The sequence below is a fragment of the Epinephelus fuscoguttatus genome, linkage group LG7, assembly GCF_011397635.1.
Source record: "Epinephelus fuscoguttatus linkage group LG7, E.fuscoguttatus.final_Chr_v1".
Taxonomy (NCBI): Eukaryota; Metazoa; Chordata; class Actinopteri; order Perciformes; family Serranidae; genus Epinephelus; species Epinephelus fuscoguttatus.
This window is the reverse complement of record NC_064758.1, coordinates 30,296,757-30,311,834: the sequence shown is the minus strand read 5'-3', so window position 1 is coordinate 30,311,834 and position 15,078 is coordinate 30,296,757. Positions and strand designations below refer to the sequence as shown.

General features: G+C 43.6%; 1 protein-coding gene across 1 annotated transcript in view; it reads right to left on the bottom strand.

Annotated features, from left to right (window-relative positions):
- The window catches only part of plxnd1 (plexin D1), a 101,321-nt gene that overhangs the window by 14,160 nt on the left and 72,083 nt on the right, over nucleotides 1–15,078 (bottom strand). Inside the window, exons 20-28 of the mRNA XM_049581511.1 lie at nucleotides 11,275–11,389; nucleotides 10,529–10,636; nucleotides 7,026–7,138; nucleotides 5,872–5,976; nucleotides 4,644–4,774; nucleotides 2,418–2,616; nucleotides 2,180–2,326; nucleotides 1,858–2,014; nucleotides 1,394–1,497 (exon numbers count right to left, since the gene is read on the bottom strand). Coding sequence (XP_049437468.1) covers nucleotides 1,394–1,497; nucleotides 1,858–2,014; nucleotides 2,180–2,326; nucleotides 2,418–2,616; nucleotides 4,644–4,774; nucleotides 5,872–5,976; nucleotides 7,026–7,138; nucleotides 10,529–10,636; nucleotides 11,275–11,389 — 1,179 coding nt within the window. The remainder of the gene's footprint in view (nucleotides 1–1,393; nucleotides 1,498–1,857; nucleotides 2,015–2,179; nucleotides 2,327–2,417; nucleotides 2,617–4,643; nucleotides 4,775–5,871; nucleotides 5,977–7,025; nucleotides 7,139–10,528; nucleotides 10,637–11,274; nucleotides 11,390–15,078) is intronic.

The following is a 15,078-nucleotide window of genomic DNA, read 5'->3' as shown; positions in this document are numbered from 1 at the left end:
GGCTGATTGAGCTAACATTTTTATCTCAGAGGGGGAACTAGACAGTGAGCTCTAGCTTCAACAATGCCGCTGTCCCAATGGGGGACTGCCCATTGTTCCAGCTGCCCAGGGGCGGCTGCGGTTCAGAGGTAGAGCGGGTCGTCCACTAATCAGAAGATCAGTGGTTTGATCTCTAGCTCGAAGTATCCTTGAGCAAGATACTGAACCCCAAATTGTTCCTGATGGCTAAGATACTGAACCCCAAATTGTTCCTGATGGCTAATCCGTCAGTGTGTGAGTGTGTCAAAAACTGAGTACCATACGTTTGTGGTAGCCCTGGCCACCAGCACATGCATGTGTGTGAATGGGTGAATGTGACTCGTAGTGTGAAAAGGGCTTTGAGTGGTTGGGTGACTAGAAGGGTGCTATACAAGTGCAGGTCCGAACTTCAGAAGCCCAGTTAGTCCGAGAAATGTCCAGTTGGACTGAATGCCCATTTCTCCACAAGCCCGTCATCTCAAAAACAAACACCCATTGTTAAAAAAGTCCTGTTTCTCTAAAAATACACACTCCCTGCAGTTAGGCAACTAAATCCCCAGGAAAAAAATGGCTGCCTTGTACATTTCTGTAAACCACGGATATGTTACATTTGTCAGCAACTCTGTGGTGAATGTGTGGTTAAGTTTGGGAACAGAAAACACAGGTTATGTGAGGAAAAGATCATGTTGTTGCTTAAGACATCCATATTTAGTGGCACACAGTTGCTAAACACCTGGGTTCAGTGGCTCAAACGGGAGCAATGGGGTTTGTTTTTTTGGAATAACGGGCAGTCAGAGAAATGGGCTTTCAATCCAATGGGTCGTTTTTTGGACTACTGGGGCTTCAGAATTCTGGGCCGTCACAACGATGGCATGGCACCATCCTGATATCAGCAGTAACCACGATCACAGTGCAGGGCAGCTGTGATTAATTAGCCAGTGGGATACACACATGCACTATCATGCACAGACAGATCAGCTTTCCCCATTAAAGAGCAGAGAGGCTCCGATTACAACACACACAGAGGGAGTGTGACTTAATTCTCTGCTCACGATGGCATTACTCCACTGTATCTTTACACAGCAAACAGTTGTAAGCTGCAATAAATAACGCTCTGGATCTCGAGCTCCTTTAAACATTACAGCTCATCATAAATTGCTACCTAATGACACAAACTGTACACGAGCTTGAATGCAGCACCTACGACTACTTGTGTACAGCCACACAGAAGCAGAGAGTATCCTCCTCCCACCTACGGACAGCCAGTGACACCATTTACAAAGAGTTTCAACACCCCCGCTGTTGCTGTTACAATATCAGGGATTCACAGGTATACCATGACAACACCTACCACAGTGGCCTCACACAAACACACCTGGTAATGGAAGACAGTGTTGAGCTTCTTCCTGCCATCTTCCATCACTGAGGAGTTATCCAGGTCCTGCAGAAGCTTACTGTTGCTGCCGGAGTCAAACCACTCTGCAGGGGAAGGAGACAGGACGAGGGAGGCGAGAGATATTAGACAATTTCATCCTAAATTTGGAAAAGAATATGCGAGACAGAGAGCAGCCGTGCTCTAACGCTCTGTGTCACGACCTGTGGAAATATTCTCGGGCCATTAATCAAATCAGCTCTGCAGGCTCCGCGGCTTTTGAAAGCAATAACTCTTTGTGATTATGACTGCACACTCTCCTCGATGCATTCTGTCATTTATTATATTGCAGCCTCAGGTTAGTTGAGCTTCATGAGAGGAATTGACCTTTTGCAAAGGAGATTACTATATCTCAGAGGGCTGGGGAGGGGAAAGGATGAAAATAATCAGAGAAAATATGCTCTTACCCAGGTCTACATCCTCTGCTCGGGGCCACTGGGAGAATGGCAGGTTTTTATAAAAGGCTTCTAGGATTTTTTCCTTCACCTGGCAGATTGTGTCTGTGTTCATGACCCTGACAGGCAGCGAGTCCATGCCACAGCCCTGGAAGGACACGTTGATGTTCTGCAGAAGTAAACACAGAGCAGTACATTTCAAACTTTGCAAAGTTGCATGAAACTCTTTGGTGGTCAACTTAAGTAAGCGTGTAAGTTAGATGTTGACCTCTGAGCTCTAATAAGCAAAATCAAGGGTGTGAGAGATAAACTGAATGAGTGTGAGGCATCAGACCTGTGGCTTGGCCTCAATGTTCTCGCGCAGCAGCCACTCCTCGTTGAGGGTGTAGCGGGCCTTCCCTGTGATGGCGTCTATGGAGCCCTTGTTGATCTGCTGCTTGATTGCACACAGCAGCAGGAAGAAAGGCTCACCCACTGTTTCCTGAAAAACAAGGCAGAGAGGTGGAGTCAAAAATCAGATAGGTGATAATTCTTTTTAATCAAGCCCGCCTCATAACTTAGCTGAGCCTCACCTTGAGGTAGCTGTACATGCAGATGGACATCCAGTTGGTCAGCATCTTCTCCACAACGGACTCAGTGCGGCGCAGCATCAGTTTGGGATTCTTAGAGGCTGAGGCATCGATCAGGTCCACCAGCAGATCCTTCATGATGCTGGTGTAGTACTCCAGCTTACCATGGAGGGCGATGGTGAGCAGAGACGCAAGGCTGCATCTGAATGGTGAGAAAACAGATTAGCAGAGCAGACAGATGAGCCAAAACATGCTCTCGCAAACATGCCCCGTCAGAGTGTGTGGTCAGTGGAGATTTAAAAATAACTACATTACAGAAACAACAACAAGGTTTGGTCCTCCCCACAGCACCTGTGACTGCAGAGCCAAATAAAGGCCTGATCTAATGCAGGGAGTGTCTGGGTGAGTAAGTCCAGAGGTGCGGGGGATTTCCCTAACAAAGCCCCTTTAATCCAGGAGAAAGGGGCCACATCAGTCAGTAAGTGCTGACGCTGAGCTGGGACCGGGATGTGGTCTTGCCTCTGGAATTTTTTCTCTGATTCTCCACAATGACTTGCTAGTTTAAGGACATCGGGACCAAAACAGTTACACTGATAAATGACCACATATTTACAAAGCTGGAGCAGCCACTTTTCTGACTCATAAACATATTTCTGTTCTGTATACAGCAGATACAGACGTGGGAAGTAAAGAAGCTCTTGTGGTAAACACTGGGAAAATAGACGCCTTCTGTAATGCAATACAACAGCCAGCGATAAATACTACAGTGCTTTAAAACAAACCACTCCACTACTTTGGTTGGTAAAGTGATGAGTTCTTTGCTTGCGTAGCTGTTGTATTTAAAGCCTTTTTAGGTATTTAGCCCACTTAATTTACACATTTTTATGAAGTGTTTAAAGGGACATTTCTACATTTCTAAAATTAAAAATACATATTTTTACTTTTACGTCTGGTGCTTTTTATCAATCTAGATCATTTTGGTGTGAGGTATTGAGTGAAACTGATCTGAAAAACTCAACAGCAATGTCTCTTTCCAGAGTCCCGGTTACTCGAGATAATCCACAGACCTTGTTGTGAGCAGTTTCATGTCGGAACTATTTTCTTTCTACCAAACTACACCTGCCAACTGTAAGCGTGCATCTACTGCTTCCTCACCTAACACTGAGGTCAGCCGAACACCAAGCTAGCTTACGTTACAGCTCAGCCAAGGAGGATGCCATTAATGTTTACATCTGGTGCTTTGTCCATGAGTAGATATATGCTTAGTTCAGTAGAAAGAAAATAGTTCCTACATGAACCTGCTTACAACAAGGTCTGAGGATTATCTTGAGTAACTGGGTCATTATTATATATTCGCAGTATATAACGCAGAGGAAGTTGGTGCTTAGGTTTAAGCGGCAAAATGATTTGTCTATGGTAAGGAAAAGATTGCAGGTGACGCTTGAAAACACACGGCTTTGTGTGGCACAAACATGTCCAAAAAGGCAGCAGTATGTTACTAATAAACATCCAGCTGGAGCACCCACTAGCTCACCTAGTAGAGTGGGAGCCCCATGTACAGAGGTTGTGTCCTTGCCGCAGTGGCTGCAGGCTTGATTTCAACCCACAGCCCTCTGCTGCATGTCATCCCCCTTTTCTCCCCCCCTTTCACACTATATATGTCCTATCAAATAAAGGTAAAAAGCACCAAAAGAACCCCAAAACGTCCAGCTTTCAGTGCCACAAACACACAACATGTTGTTGTTTTATGGTCTTGAACACTGCTCTCCTCAGTCAAAGTCCCCTCCCACCCAACCTCAGTGGGCTTTCACGCTATTTAACGTACATCTGTTGCTCTGATCATCTAATAATGACGCGGATGAGTTTACTTTGGAGTCTGTGGAAAGCCTGATGCATCCCATGCAGACGCTAAATGGTGCTCCAGGCATCATTATAGTGATGCCGCTGAAAACAGCTGCCAGTTGAGGCTGGAAACAAACTGATAAGCTGGAAGATGGTAACGCTGTGTAGAGGTGAGGGGAACTGCAGTTAGGTGCAACATCTAGCCACTTCACCTGTTGTTAAAAATATTGCTTAAAGCAGCTCATAGTCGCAACAAGGTGCCATCCAATATAACACCTCTATAAATCTGTAGCGTCGACCCATTTGATGGCCTGAAGTCAATCGGGATGGAGTTTTTTTTTCTGTTTGTTGTTTAACTGCCAAACACATATCAGTTGATGCATTTACCTGTCTCGTACAGCAAAGTCCTTCTGCTGCTCCAAGGCGTGGACAAACGTGATGAGGAAGTGCTTGTTATTGAGGAGAGTGGAGAACAGAGTGATGCCCTCCTCCACGTTGGGCCTTGTTGTGTTGTTGGCCTGAGGACACACGGGGGGATGAAACAGTTATTTCTCCGCACGATTCCACCTAAACTGCATTATACACTTGCTGCGCCCTCCCTAATCTATTTCACCACCTCTTGTCTCGAGTGACCCATGTAGTGAACACTTCATCTTTCTATCACACCTCTTCCTTCTGCTTCTTCAAACACCCCCCCTCCTCTGGTATCAGTATCTCCTGCTCCGGTCCCCGACTGCGTGTGATTGTCTCTAAATGTGCCGAGTCGACTTAATGAGTATGGCCTATCTATGGGTGCGACTAAGCAGCAGTGTGATGAAGTCTTCCCTCTGGACTGCAGCCATATGGTGTGGTTTGCAGCCTGACAGAAGGAGAACAGGGGTGTCCATTAAGATAAATGCCCGCCTGTGAGATTTATTTGCTGTGACCTGGAAAACACTTCCTGGGAAGACGATGCGGATCCAAGGCACTTCATCACCGCTAGACAGCCTCCCCCGGCTGCCGACCCAAAACCAGCGCCGCAATCGTTACTTTCTCTCCTCCTAACGTCCACAGACACACATGCGCGAGCGTCCCTTCGCTTTCAGCACGCACAGAGTTTCATGAAAGTGCACACTCCCTCTCCCACTCTCTCTTTATAACTCTCACTCCCATCCGCCCCTCCATTACACACACACACACACACACACACACACACAACTAGAGATGGATTCCGCTGAAAAGCATACTGTTCTGTTGTCCACAAGCCAGTGGGAAGTGTGTCAACAACCTGCCATCAACTTGGTGGGCAGCGTGTTGTTTGACAAGCTGAAAATTTTTTTGTGTCTCACTCACTAGAAACCACTGAATGACACGCATTAGTATTCATACGCGCACACACAGGAGTCACACAAACACACACGGACATGCTCCACACACATTACAACAGACACACAAAGGCAAAAACGCACAATATGCTTTTCTTTACTCCTCATCATCAACAAGCCCACTGTGAAACCTTAATAAGCTTCAGTGTGACCCAGTTGGGAAGCATGAGAGTGAAAAAGGAGCCAAATCAAGGCACTCTGGCAGAAGAAAGCCTAACCTAACCTAACATCCTAATGGCTTAACCCTTCACCTGCCAGTCCTGCAGCAGTGGGTGGGTCTCTGGCAGCGCTCGAGGGCCCAGGCCATCATTCTCGTAGGCGGGCTGGACCAGACTCATCTCATAGTCGGAGCACATCTGAAACACACATGCAAACAATACAAAGTCAGCTCTAAGTCATAAACACAGATGGATAGTCGGGGAAAACCAAAAAAAAAGAGCTGGCCTTGAGTGTTTGACATTAAATTTGCAGTCTGGAACCAAAGGGCAGAATTTCATGAAGAGGCCCCTGAATAGGCCCCTGACTGACCATGAAAAGGGAACATAACACCGTGACACAAAACGTCACAAGCCTTAATGGCTTCAGAGACAAACTGACCCACAGCCAAGAGGCAGCCTTTCAACTCTGTCTGTCATTTCAGGACAGCTACATTTGGCTTGTATTCTAACTGTGTCTGTTTTGTGTGAGTGTGTGTAATCTAAGAGAACCAGAAGCTCTAGTGGAAGAGAAAAAAAAAGAGCACAAGGGGTCGTGAGTAGAGTGTTTGCTGTTTTAGCGGAAAAATGGAGAGACGACACTGAAGCAGCAACACTTGAATTATGTTTCTCTCTGTGCAGCTTTTCAACACTCTCCCCACTCACTTCCTTCGCGACAGAAAACACCGGCCACTGCAACCAACCGGCGCGGCTGCCATTGCGCAAGCGCTTGTATACTTGCAAAACAGTGTGGGTGTGTGAGCTGAGCAGGGAGTGTGTTTTTGAGAAATCAGGGGGAAAGTTTTCCTTGTCTCAGTGCCCGCTATTGTTCTGTCTCCTTGAAAGTCCAAGCCTGTGGTTGGAAGACAAACCCGCTGAGTTGTGTCTGTCTGTATCCGTGAGAAAAAAAAAAAACCCACCCACCGACAGATAGACCTACAGTCTACCTTCAGGGTGGATTGCCCATCAGAAAAATGCTTACCTATAGAGAACACATTAACTCTCCTGCAGGGTGCCAAACTGAGCTACACTTCTCCAGACGTCTACTGTATGTTTAAAAGTTTCAAGGTGAATTTTCATCCTGCATATTAGAAGCGGTGGGAAATATGGGACATGTAGGGGAAAAAAAACATTAAAAACCCCATTGAGAAAAATGGTATTGTCAGTCTGCCAGTCGAAATCAGATAGCAGGGAAAAATAGGCTGTCTCACCTTGGGGAAGAACGTGCGTGTGACAAACTGTTTGTACTCCAAAAAGGGGATGCCCTGGCTGCGATTCAGCTCCTTGGTCAGGTCTGTCATGTCCGTCTGCAGCTCTGCAAAGCCTGAAAGGACAAAAGGGCTTTCATCATGAAACTGTCTCTAAACCACAGTCCTGACTCTGACTCCTTCATCTACATTTGTTGCTAAGCAGGATGAGTCAGAAATCTATTCACAGAGTAATGCAATAACAAATCAAACTCTCCCAGGGTGCCGTGGGATCGGTAAGAATCTGGTTGATTTCACGGGAAGAGATTTTAGATGAGACACAGAAATGAGTCTTTGAAAGGAACAGTGTGTAAGATTTAGGGGAATTTATTGCAGATTGTAAGCAGCTAAAAGGTCTCCTAGTTAGAATCCCTTCAGTGTTGACTGTTCAGGAGGTTTTAATCTGGATCTGAATCATCCCTTCCTCTACAAAACAAATGGCCTAGATGATTAAAACTGGTAATGGTTACAAATCACTGTTTCACCGACGCTACGGGTATGTCTGAGATAGTCAGCTAGCCCAGCACCTGCTAATGTGTGCCCACCTCTTTTCTGTGAAACCTTAATGTGTGCTTTTCTTATTTCTGATCCAGACATTCAGGAGGTTTTTACCAACAGCCAAATTATCCACTGAGGTCTCTTCCTCTCCAAAACAAACAGACCCAGTACTTTAAATCAGTAAAAACAATAAATAAAGGCAGTTTCAAGTTACAAATCAGTGTTTTTTCAATGCTGTTTGGCATATCGGAGACGAGCTACTAGCCTAGCACATGCTAATGTCTGCTCGCCCTTTACACTTATAACTTAAGATGCAGACGTTCAGGATGATTTTACTGTGAGCTGCCTTATTTGCAGAGGGCTGCTAACTACAGTGGCTGATGGGCTACTTTAGGAACATGACGGTGCAACATTGCGGACTCTGTGGACGAAGCCCCGCTCCTTATGTAGATATGAAGACTCATTCTAAGGTAGTGAAAACACAGCCATGCTTACTTTTAGGAGTGTGACGATCCATCAATCTGGATTGATATATCAATTAAATGATCGACGTTCAAATGTCATCAATGCAAAGTGACAACATCGATTTATATCATCTTCTTTAGGATATGCTTTTATTTTGAAAGTCTTTGTCACGGTCAAACAGCGGCAGCCAAGAGAAAGACGATGAGGATAATGCTATTCACTCAGGAATAAATCAGCAGTGTGGAAATATTTTGGATTTCGGAGAAAATTACAGGACAACAGACAGAGCACATGCCATATGTAAACGTTGCTGTTACGAGATAACACGCGGCGTAACGTTACCTGCCTAAACGGGCATGTCATCCTGCTAACTTCTCACTACAGCAACATCAGCTGCTCTGTTTCAATAACGTTCGGCCATGGTTCGCATCCTGTAGGCGATATTTTTGTGGGCGTGTTACACCAAAACCTGTTTCCCCCCGACAATATTTTTGCAAGCGCACCGTTGCTGTGGCACCACCCAGAACAATTGTGATTGGTTGAAAGAAATACAAGCATCCTGGGCGTTTTTTTCTCCAATCTTAAAGTGAGAGTCGGCCCAGCCAGACCTTTCTTTTCTTGAGAAAGGTCTGGTGAGTGAGACTATGCTAAAGCTAATAATAGGTCACAAGCAAAAAATAGTGTTTTGTCTCTGAACCTTAACAGTTATTACTGGGCTGAGTTTTACACTTCAGTTAAATAATGTTGTTAGTCCATGTTTTATGGCTGTAGGGTGAAATGTGCCTTCAGAGCTTTACGCTAGATAGACCTGAAGTTTTACGAAAAAGATGATGGTTTGGGTTAAAATGAAGAACTTCCTCCTTTTATGGCCAAAAGCAAAAACAAAAGTGGGTGGCAGCTTCTTCTATAACCAACTGTGTTAAATGGGCAGATGATATTATCTCATATTGATCGCAGGCCCCTGAATTGCATCGAATTGAAAACGTATTGTGGCAGACTGTAATATCGGCAAATATCGTATCGTCGCCCAAAGAATCGATATGATATCGTATCACGATGAAACTGGTGATTTGCACTCCTACTTACTTTCAGGTGATTACACACTAAAGAAACATTTACATAAGTTTCCATTTCTGACATGATATTTCCCTAAACCCAAACACTGCTTTTGTAATTTTGGAAACCTCTGGTTGAATACTCGATGTACCAAACACTGATCCTTTGATCTCTCCCCCACTCCTTCCCTCTCTCTCCCTCTCTGAGTCCAGCATGGCACGCATGCAAATATTTACCAAACGACAATCAGGGCAGCCAAATCCAGTCCCTCATCCAAAACATGTGTGCAGCCTGAGGTTTACATGCTGCAGAAACAGTATCAGCATGTCCACACCCTGACTTGAATCTGCATGCTAATATTATAGCCACTTTATTGGATAGCATGTTCAAGGAGAGGATAATGTTCTCCTCTAATGAGACGCTGGAGATCCCTTTATGGAAAAGCTTTCCTGTCACAGGATGAGAGACGTATTTGGGTTACAATGCCAGTTTCCTCAGACTGTGTTTGTGTAGAAAGAAGGGAATACTAGACCAGAGGGATTAAAAACATATTTCATTTACTCCTCCAGGTTATTTATCCTCCTGCTCACTAAAGCGTCCTCTAAACCACCAGTCAGTTCACACCATCGACTCCTGATTAGACGCAGCAGGCCTGAATACCAAACCTCCTGTCTGCCTCACTTTTGCAGACAAATACCAAAACCCTCTCATGCCTACAGCCTGGAATATGTCAATTTCCCAGCTCCCTTCACTCCCTCTTCGTCTGCTTTTATTTTATAATTTATCTTTTGTCTCGGCTGAACTATCCCTCGCTTTCTGCACACTCACCCTGAACTCGGGCACAAATCTATCTGTGTCCTCTGACTAAATAACCTCTCCTCCGCTCCCCTGCTCCCTCCCACGCTTCTGCTTCTCCTCGCACTCGCGGCCCTGACTCCCGCTCCTATCGCTTCCTCCCTCCATTTCTCTTTCTCTATCCATCCCCCCCATCTCTACGCAATAAATCTGGTTGCTCAGACGCAGAGTGGCCTTCACACGGCTTTACTCTAATGCCCTAGAAACGCACACACATATGCACACACAGACACAGAGCACACGCAGGCCTTGGTCCTACAGAGGAGACGCAGCAGAGGCGATGTGGCCACTCAGTATGTCTGCGTGTGACTGATCATTTGTCAGACACTGTGTTTTATGAGTCACGCTTACTCGGCACAAATCTGTCAACTGTTGTATCTCCCTCCCACTTCAGACTCGAAACAATCTCAAACAAACACACATTTTGCACACACACAAACATACGTGGTCAATATTTCCGTCTTCCCAGAACCTCTTTTTTCATGTCAGTCGACACAAAACATCAATTGAGGTCTAAACAACTCTGACAGCAGAGCTCGGACAATACTATAGGGTGTGTGTATGTGCATGTGTGGGTCCTTGTGTAAACACACCTTTACGGATCTCCTCTCTGATCTGGGACTCCATCTCTTCCATTTGGAGCAGAGTCTTCTGCCAGTAGCGTTCCGCCCTTCGGCTCTTTGTGCAGTACACTACAAGAGCTGTAAGAGACAAAATGCAGTTTGAATACAGTATGTTTCAACCCAAAGGCTGTAATCACACACTGACAGCTTCCAGTAAACCTGAAGGATAAAAAAAAAAAAAAAAAAAAAAGTGTCTAAAAAGATTTTTGAGTTTCTGAAATGACACTCAGGACCTTTTGCGAGCCTGTGAAAAATATTTGCATGAATGTTATCTGATTGTGAGAACATGCAAATGAAAATGTTCTTTTTTTGGTGAATGTGTAAATGAAATTTGTGCACATATTCCAACAGTTATGTCACACACACGCCTAAGAAGAAAAAAAGGGGGGGGGGGTCTGTGAACATCTGAGAACAGATTCAAGACAGGAAACTGTGTGAAAGTCCACCGTAGCACCAATTTTCACCCATACACCTGCCCTGCGCGCGCACTCACGCAAAGAATACAGAGTACAGTACACACACACGGACACACACACACAGGCAGACAGCGAGAGGAAAACAGTGGGGTCTTTGTGTTTGGGGTTCTGAGGAGGGATGAGGCAAGTGCGGGAAACTATGACCCTCAAATTCCTTTTATCTGTTCCACATCTGGGGCGTCCATCTCTGCAGCAGGCACACATCCATCATCTGCTGGTGAGTGTGTGTACACAACCTACCCACAGTGCACAGCAGTAGCAGCACGCAGCACACCACAATGGATACCACGATGGCCAGCTCGCTGCCGCCCAGTTGAACTTTGGCTATGGTGTGACGAAAGTTCCCCACTTGCACCTGGAAAGAGGAACAACACATGAAGCTGGACTGAGATTGTCTTTCTTTCTTTCTTTTACGCTTTCCACCTTGCACATGTTAAAGCAGACCTCATCATGTTATATGTATTCTTTTTCTTTTGTTTTATTTTGTCATTGTAGTTGCTGTTTATTTGTGTGCAGCCTACATGGACGCCAAATACTGTATACACTGACACAGTGGTGAAACATGTCAGAAGAATAACAAAACTTCTCACAATAAAACACACACTGTAAACAAAAACTCTGTCTCTCCTACGAAGCACTATAAATACAATCTACCACGAAAGCCTCCCCTCCTTAAACACAATTCAAGTCTTTCTGTCATCCACCGAGAAAATGTTACACGAGGTTAAGTGCAGAGGCTTCAGGTGGAAACATAGTTCGTCATGCACTGGTCAGTTTTCAGATTTTGGCTATTTCCAAAACATGTCTTCTTTCATACTAGCAAAAAGGAAGATTATTCCCGTTCAGATTTCTGTTCTGGAAATGTATGCAAAAACATTAAACATTACATTTCAGAAAATTTGTAATACAAAAATAATTGTGTTCAACTTAGGACATTTCATGGTGATATCTATTAGTTGAAATGTTTACCTGTTTCACCTGTAGTGTCTTATTTGTGGTCTCAAAATATATGGGATTTTACATATATTTAGAGGTCAAAATGAGTTTGTATGCCTCCGTGACAGAGAGATAGACCGGAAGCATTATCTTTTTGGGTTGTCCATGCATAAATTGGTCCATCCTTACATCTGTCAGTCCCCTTCTCATGAGCACAGTATCTCAAATATCTCATGATGTCTTTTAAAAACATGGGAAGAAGGAAATGAGCAACAAAAGAGGAAATGACCCCCAAAAAATAGCAAAAAAAAAAAATAGTAAAAAGAGAAAATTAAAAACAAGAACATTAATAAAAAAAAATAAAATAAAATAATAAAAAACAAATAAACAAACAAGGAAATTATCTGGACAGACATCTTAAAAATAGAATTATTCAATTTACTTTAATTTAATTTCATTTAATTTAATAATTTTTCATTTTTTATTTATTTATTTATTTTTAAATATTTTTCTGCATTTATATATTTTTTTTTTTGCAATCTGTGGAACATTTCTAACCAGGTTTCTCAGTGCCTTTTCCCCCATGTTTCTGAATGTTTTTTTTGAACCAATATACTCAGGGTTCAAGGGTTTAAATACTTCCAAAAGGTGTCTGAAAGCAGCACAAGAAAAGTGATGTTGCTCCAGGATTCAAAGGGTTAACTCTTCAGATTTTACACAAACATCGACCTGGACTCAAGAATGAACTGATTAGAATTTGGTGGTCAAAGGTTACTGTGACCTTGCGTCTCAAAATGTCAAGAAGGCCTTGTGGGAATGTCTTCAAATTTGGTACAAACATCCACTTGGACTCAAGAAAGAACTGATTAGAATTTGGCGGCCAAAGGTCAAAAGTGAAGGTTGCTGTGACATCATGAAACATGTGTCTGGCCATGAGTCAGGAAGTCATACAGTAATTATGATGAAATTTCTCATACAGGATACAATAATGAAGTCACGACACTTTACATCTAAAAGCTCAGAGGTCAGCGTCACTGTGACATCATAATGTTGCGCAAAAACACTTTTCTGGCCATTACTCAATGTCATATCTCATTTGACACATTTTATTCCTAAAAACATGGTTTAAATTCTTTTTTTTAATGGCTGTCGAGAGTATTTTTTGATTTATGGAGTGATGAAAGTGTAAAAACCTTTGACTCTAACATGATAGAAAAATGACACAAGAATTTTGAACCTAGCTTTATCAAATGTTCTGATTTCTGTTCTGGAAATGTATGCAAATTAGCACATATTTAATTGGATAATGCATTATTTGCATATTCAGACATAACAGTCAAATAACTTCTGACACAAAAAATGATTGCCTTAATGTTAGTAATCAACTGGAGAAGTTTCATGGTGACAAACAAGACCTACTCTACTCAGATAGACTATTCAACCTGTCCTACATACAGCTAAAAGAGTGCTGCAGGAATGAGTCCTAAAATGCGGAAATGAGTTTGTATTTTTGCACTCTCAGTTCCCTCATCTCAGAGTCAATGGGTTTCTTTTAATGAGTTTTTGTTGGTTAGATTCCTGAAATAAGGTCTGTGGTTAACACGAGCTTATATTTCACATATTGTTCCACGGCGTCAGTAAAACCACCACTTGTGCATTTTGGACCTTTTACATGTCTGAGATGAGGCAGTTGCTAAGAAGCGTCTAAACGCGACTACAGAGCATCATCACGCCGACCACAGCTTTAACAGCCTCGTTGCGGTGGTGAAGTTAAAGTAACTCAACCATCATCATCATTCACAGCTTTCTACTTCTGTTATTTTTAAAGCATACATGCAATCACCAGAAGTGGCATTCCTTTGTGAAGATTATCATGCTGGATGAAACGTATAAGTGTCATAAACTTGTGTTTGCCACAGAGCTTATTTTCTGTAACAATCCAGAATTCAGTGCACTGGATATACAAAAAAGGTCAACCCTGCAGCAGTCTATTGTCGTGTACCTGAACATCCTGTAACCTGTTATGGTTGCACTGTGCTTCACATGATGCTCTCTACTACAGCTCTTTTTCCATGAGACAATATCTTAGACATACAATAACAGAAGGAGACATTTGCATTCTATGAATATGACTCAGTATGACCTGTCTTGAAAAATAAATAAATAAATGATAAGATCTCTATAATGAGCCGGCGTTCAGACGTCGTCAGAAGTCTACTCCAAAGCTGTGCGAGGACATAAAGGAAGGAGAAAATAAACCCATGGACTTCTTTCTCAAGATCTGCAACTGTTAAATACCTCCCTGGATACTTGGTTGTCAAAAGATAGATTGGAGAGATGAGGACGAAGACAAAGACGGAGCAGTAATGAGCTGAGAATGCACAGTTGCTCGTCTCTTTTTTCATTGTAATACACATACAACATGGGCAGTTTTAATGGGAACACAAGTAGCTGCACACATGAACACGTGCACAGTCAGACGCATCATTTTTTTCATGGACACAGGTGCAGACACAGAAATAAATTACACACTACGGATTTTGAAAAATGGCCTCTCGCTGCAACGAGCTGTAGAAGTCACCCGGTTCAGAGCAACCCAGATGTGACAAGAAAAGGACTTTCACTTCTGCCTTCTGATTAGTCAGCAGGGTCTCTGTGGTCCCTCCTCGCACCCTTCCCTCTCCTTCCCCAATCCGAACATACTTCATAAAAAGAGCCTCAGATAAAAAGCCTCCAATCCTCAGACCAAATCCGTCTTACGCTGCTCTTACTCAGAGGGGGGAAACTGGCTCGCTGGGCTCCCTCCATCTTTTCTAATTCCATCTTTCTCTTTCTGGTCCAGGCATTTATTTACCCAGGCCATCGAGAGAGAGAGAAGGCCTTCTTCCAGAGCCTGGAACACCCAGGCCTGGTGTAATGGAGGGGAAAATGCCATTGTTCCATGTTCCTGTTTCGCTCGGGGTACAAAAACACTGCTTCCCCACATCTACTTCTGCAGCTCAGCAGCTCCACTTCAGAGCCAAGCAAAACACGGGCATGTAAAAATAGATGTGCCACCGAAAGTAAGTGAAGAAACATAAATGGCCATAAGCTACGCAACGGCCCATG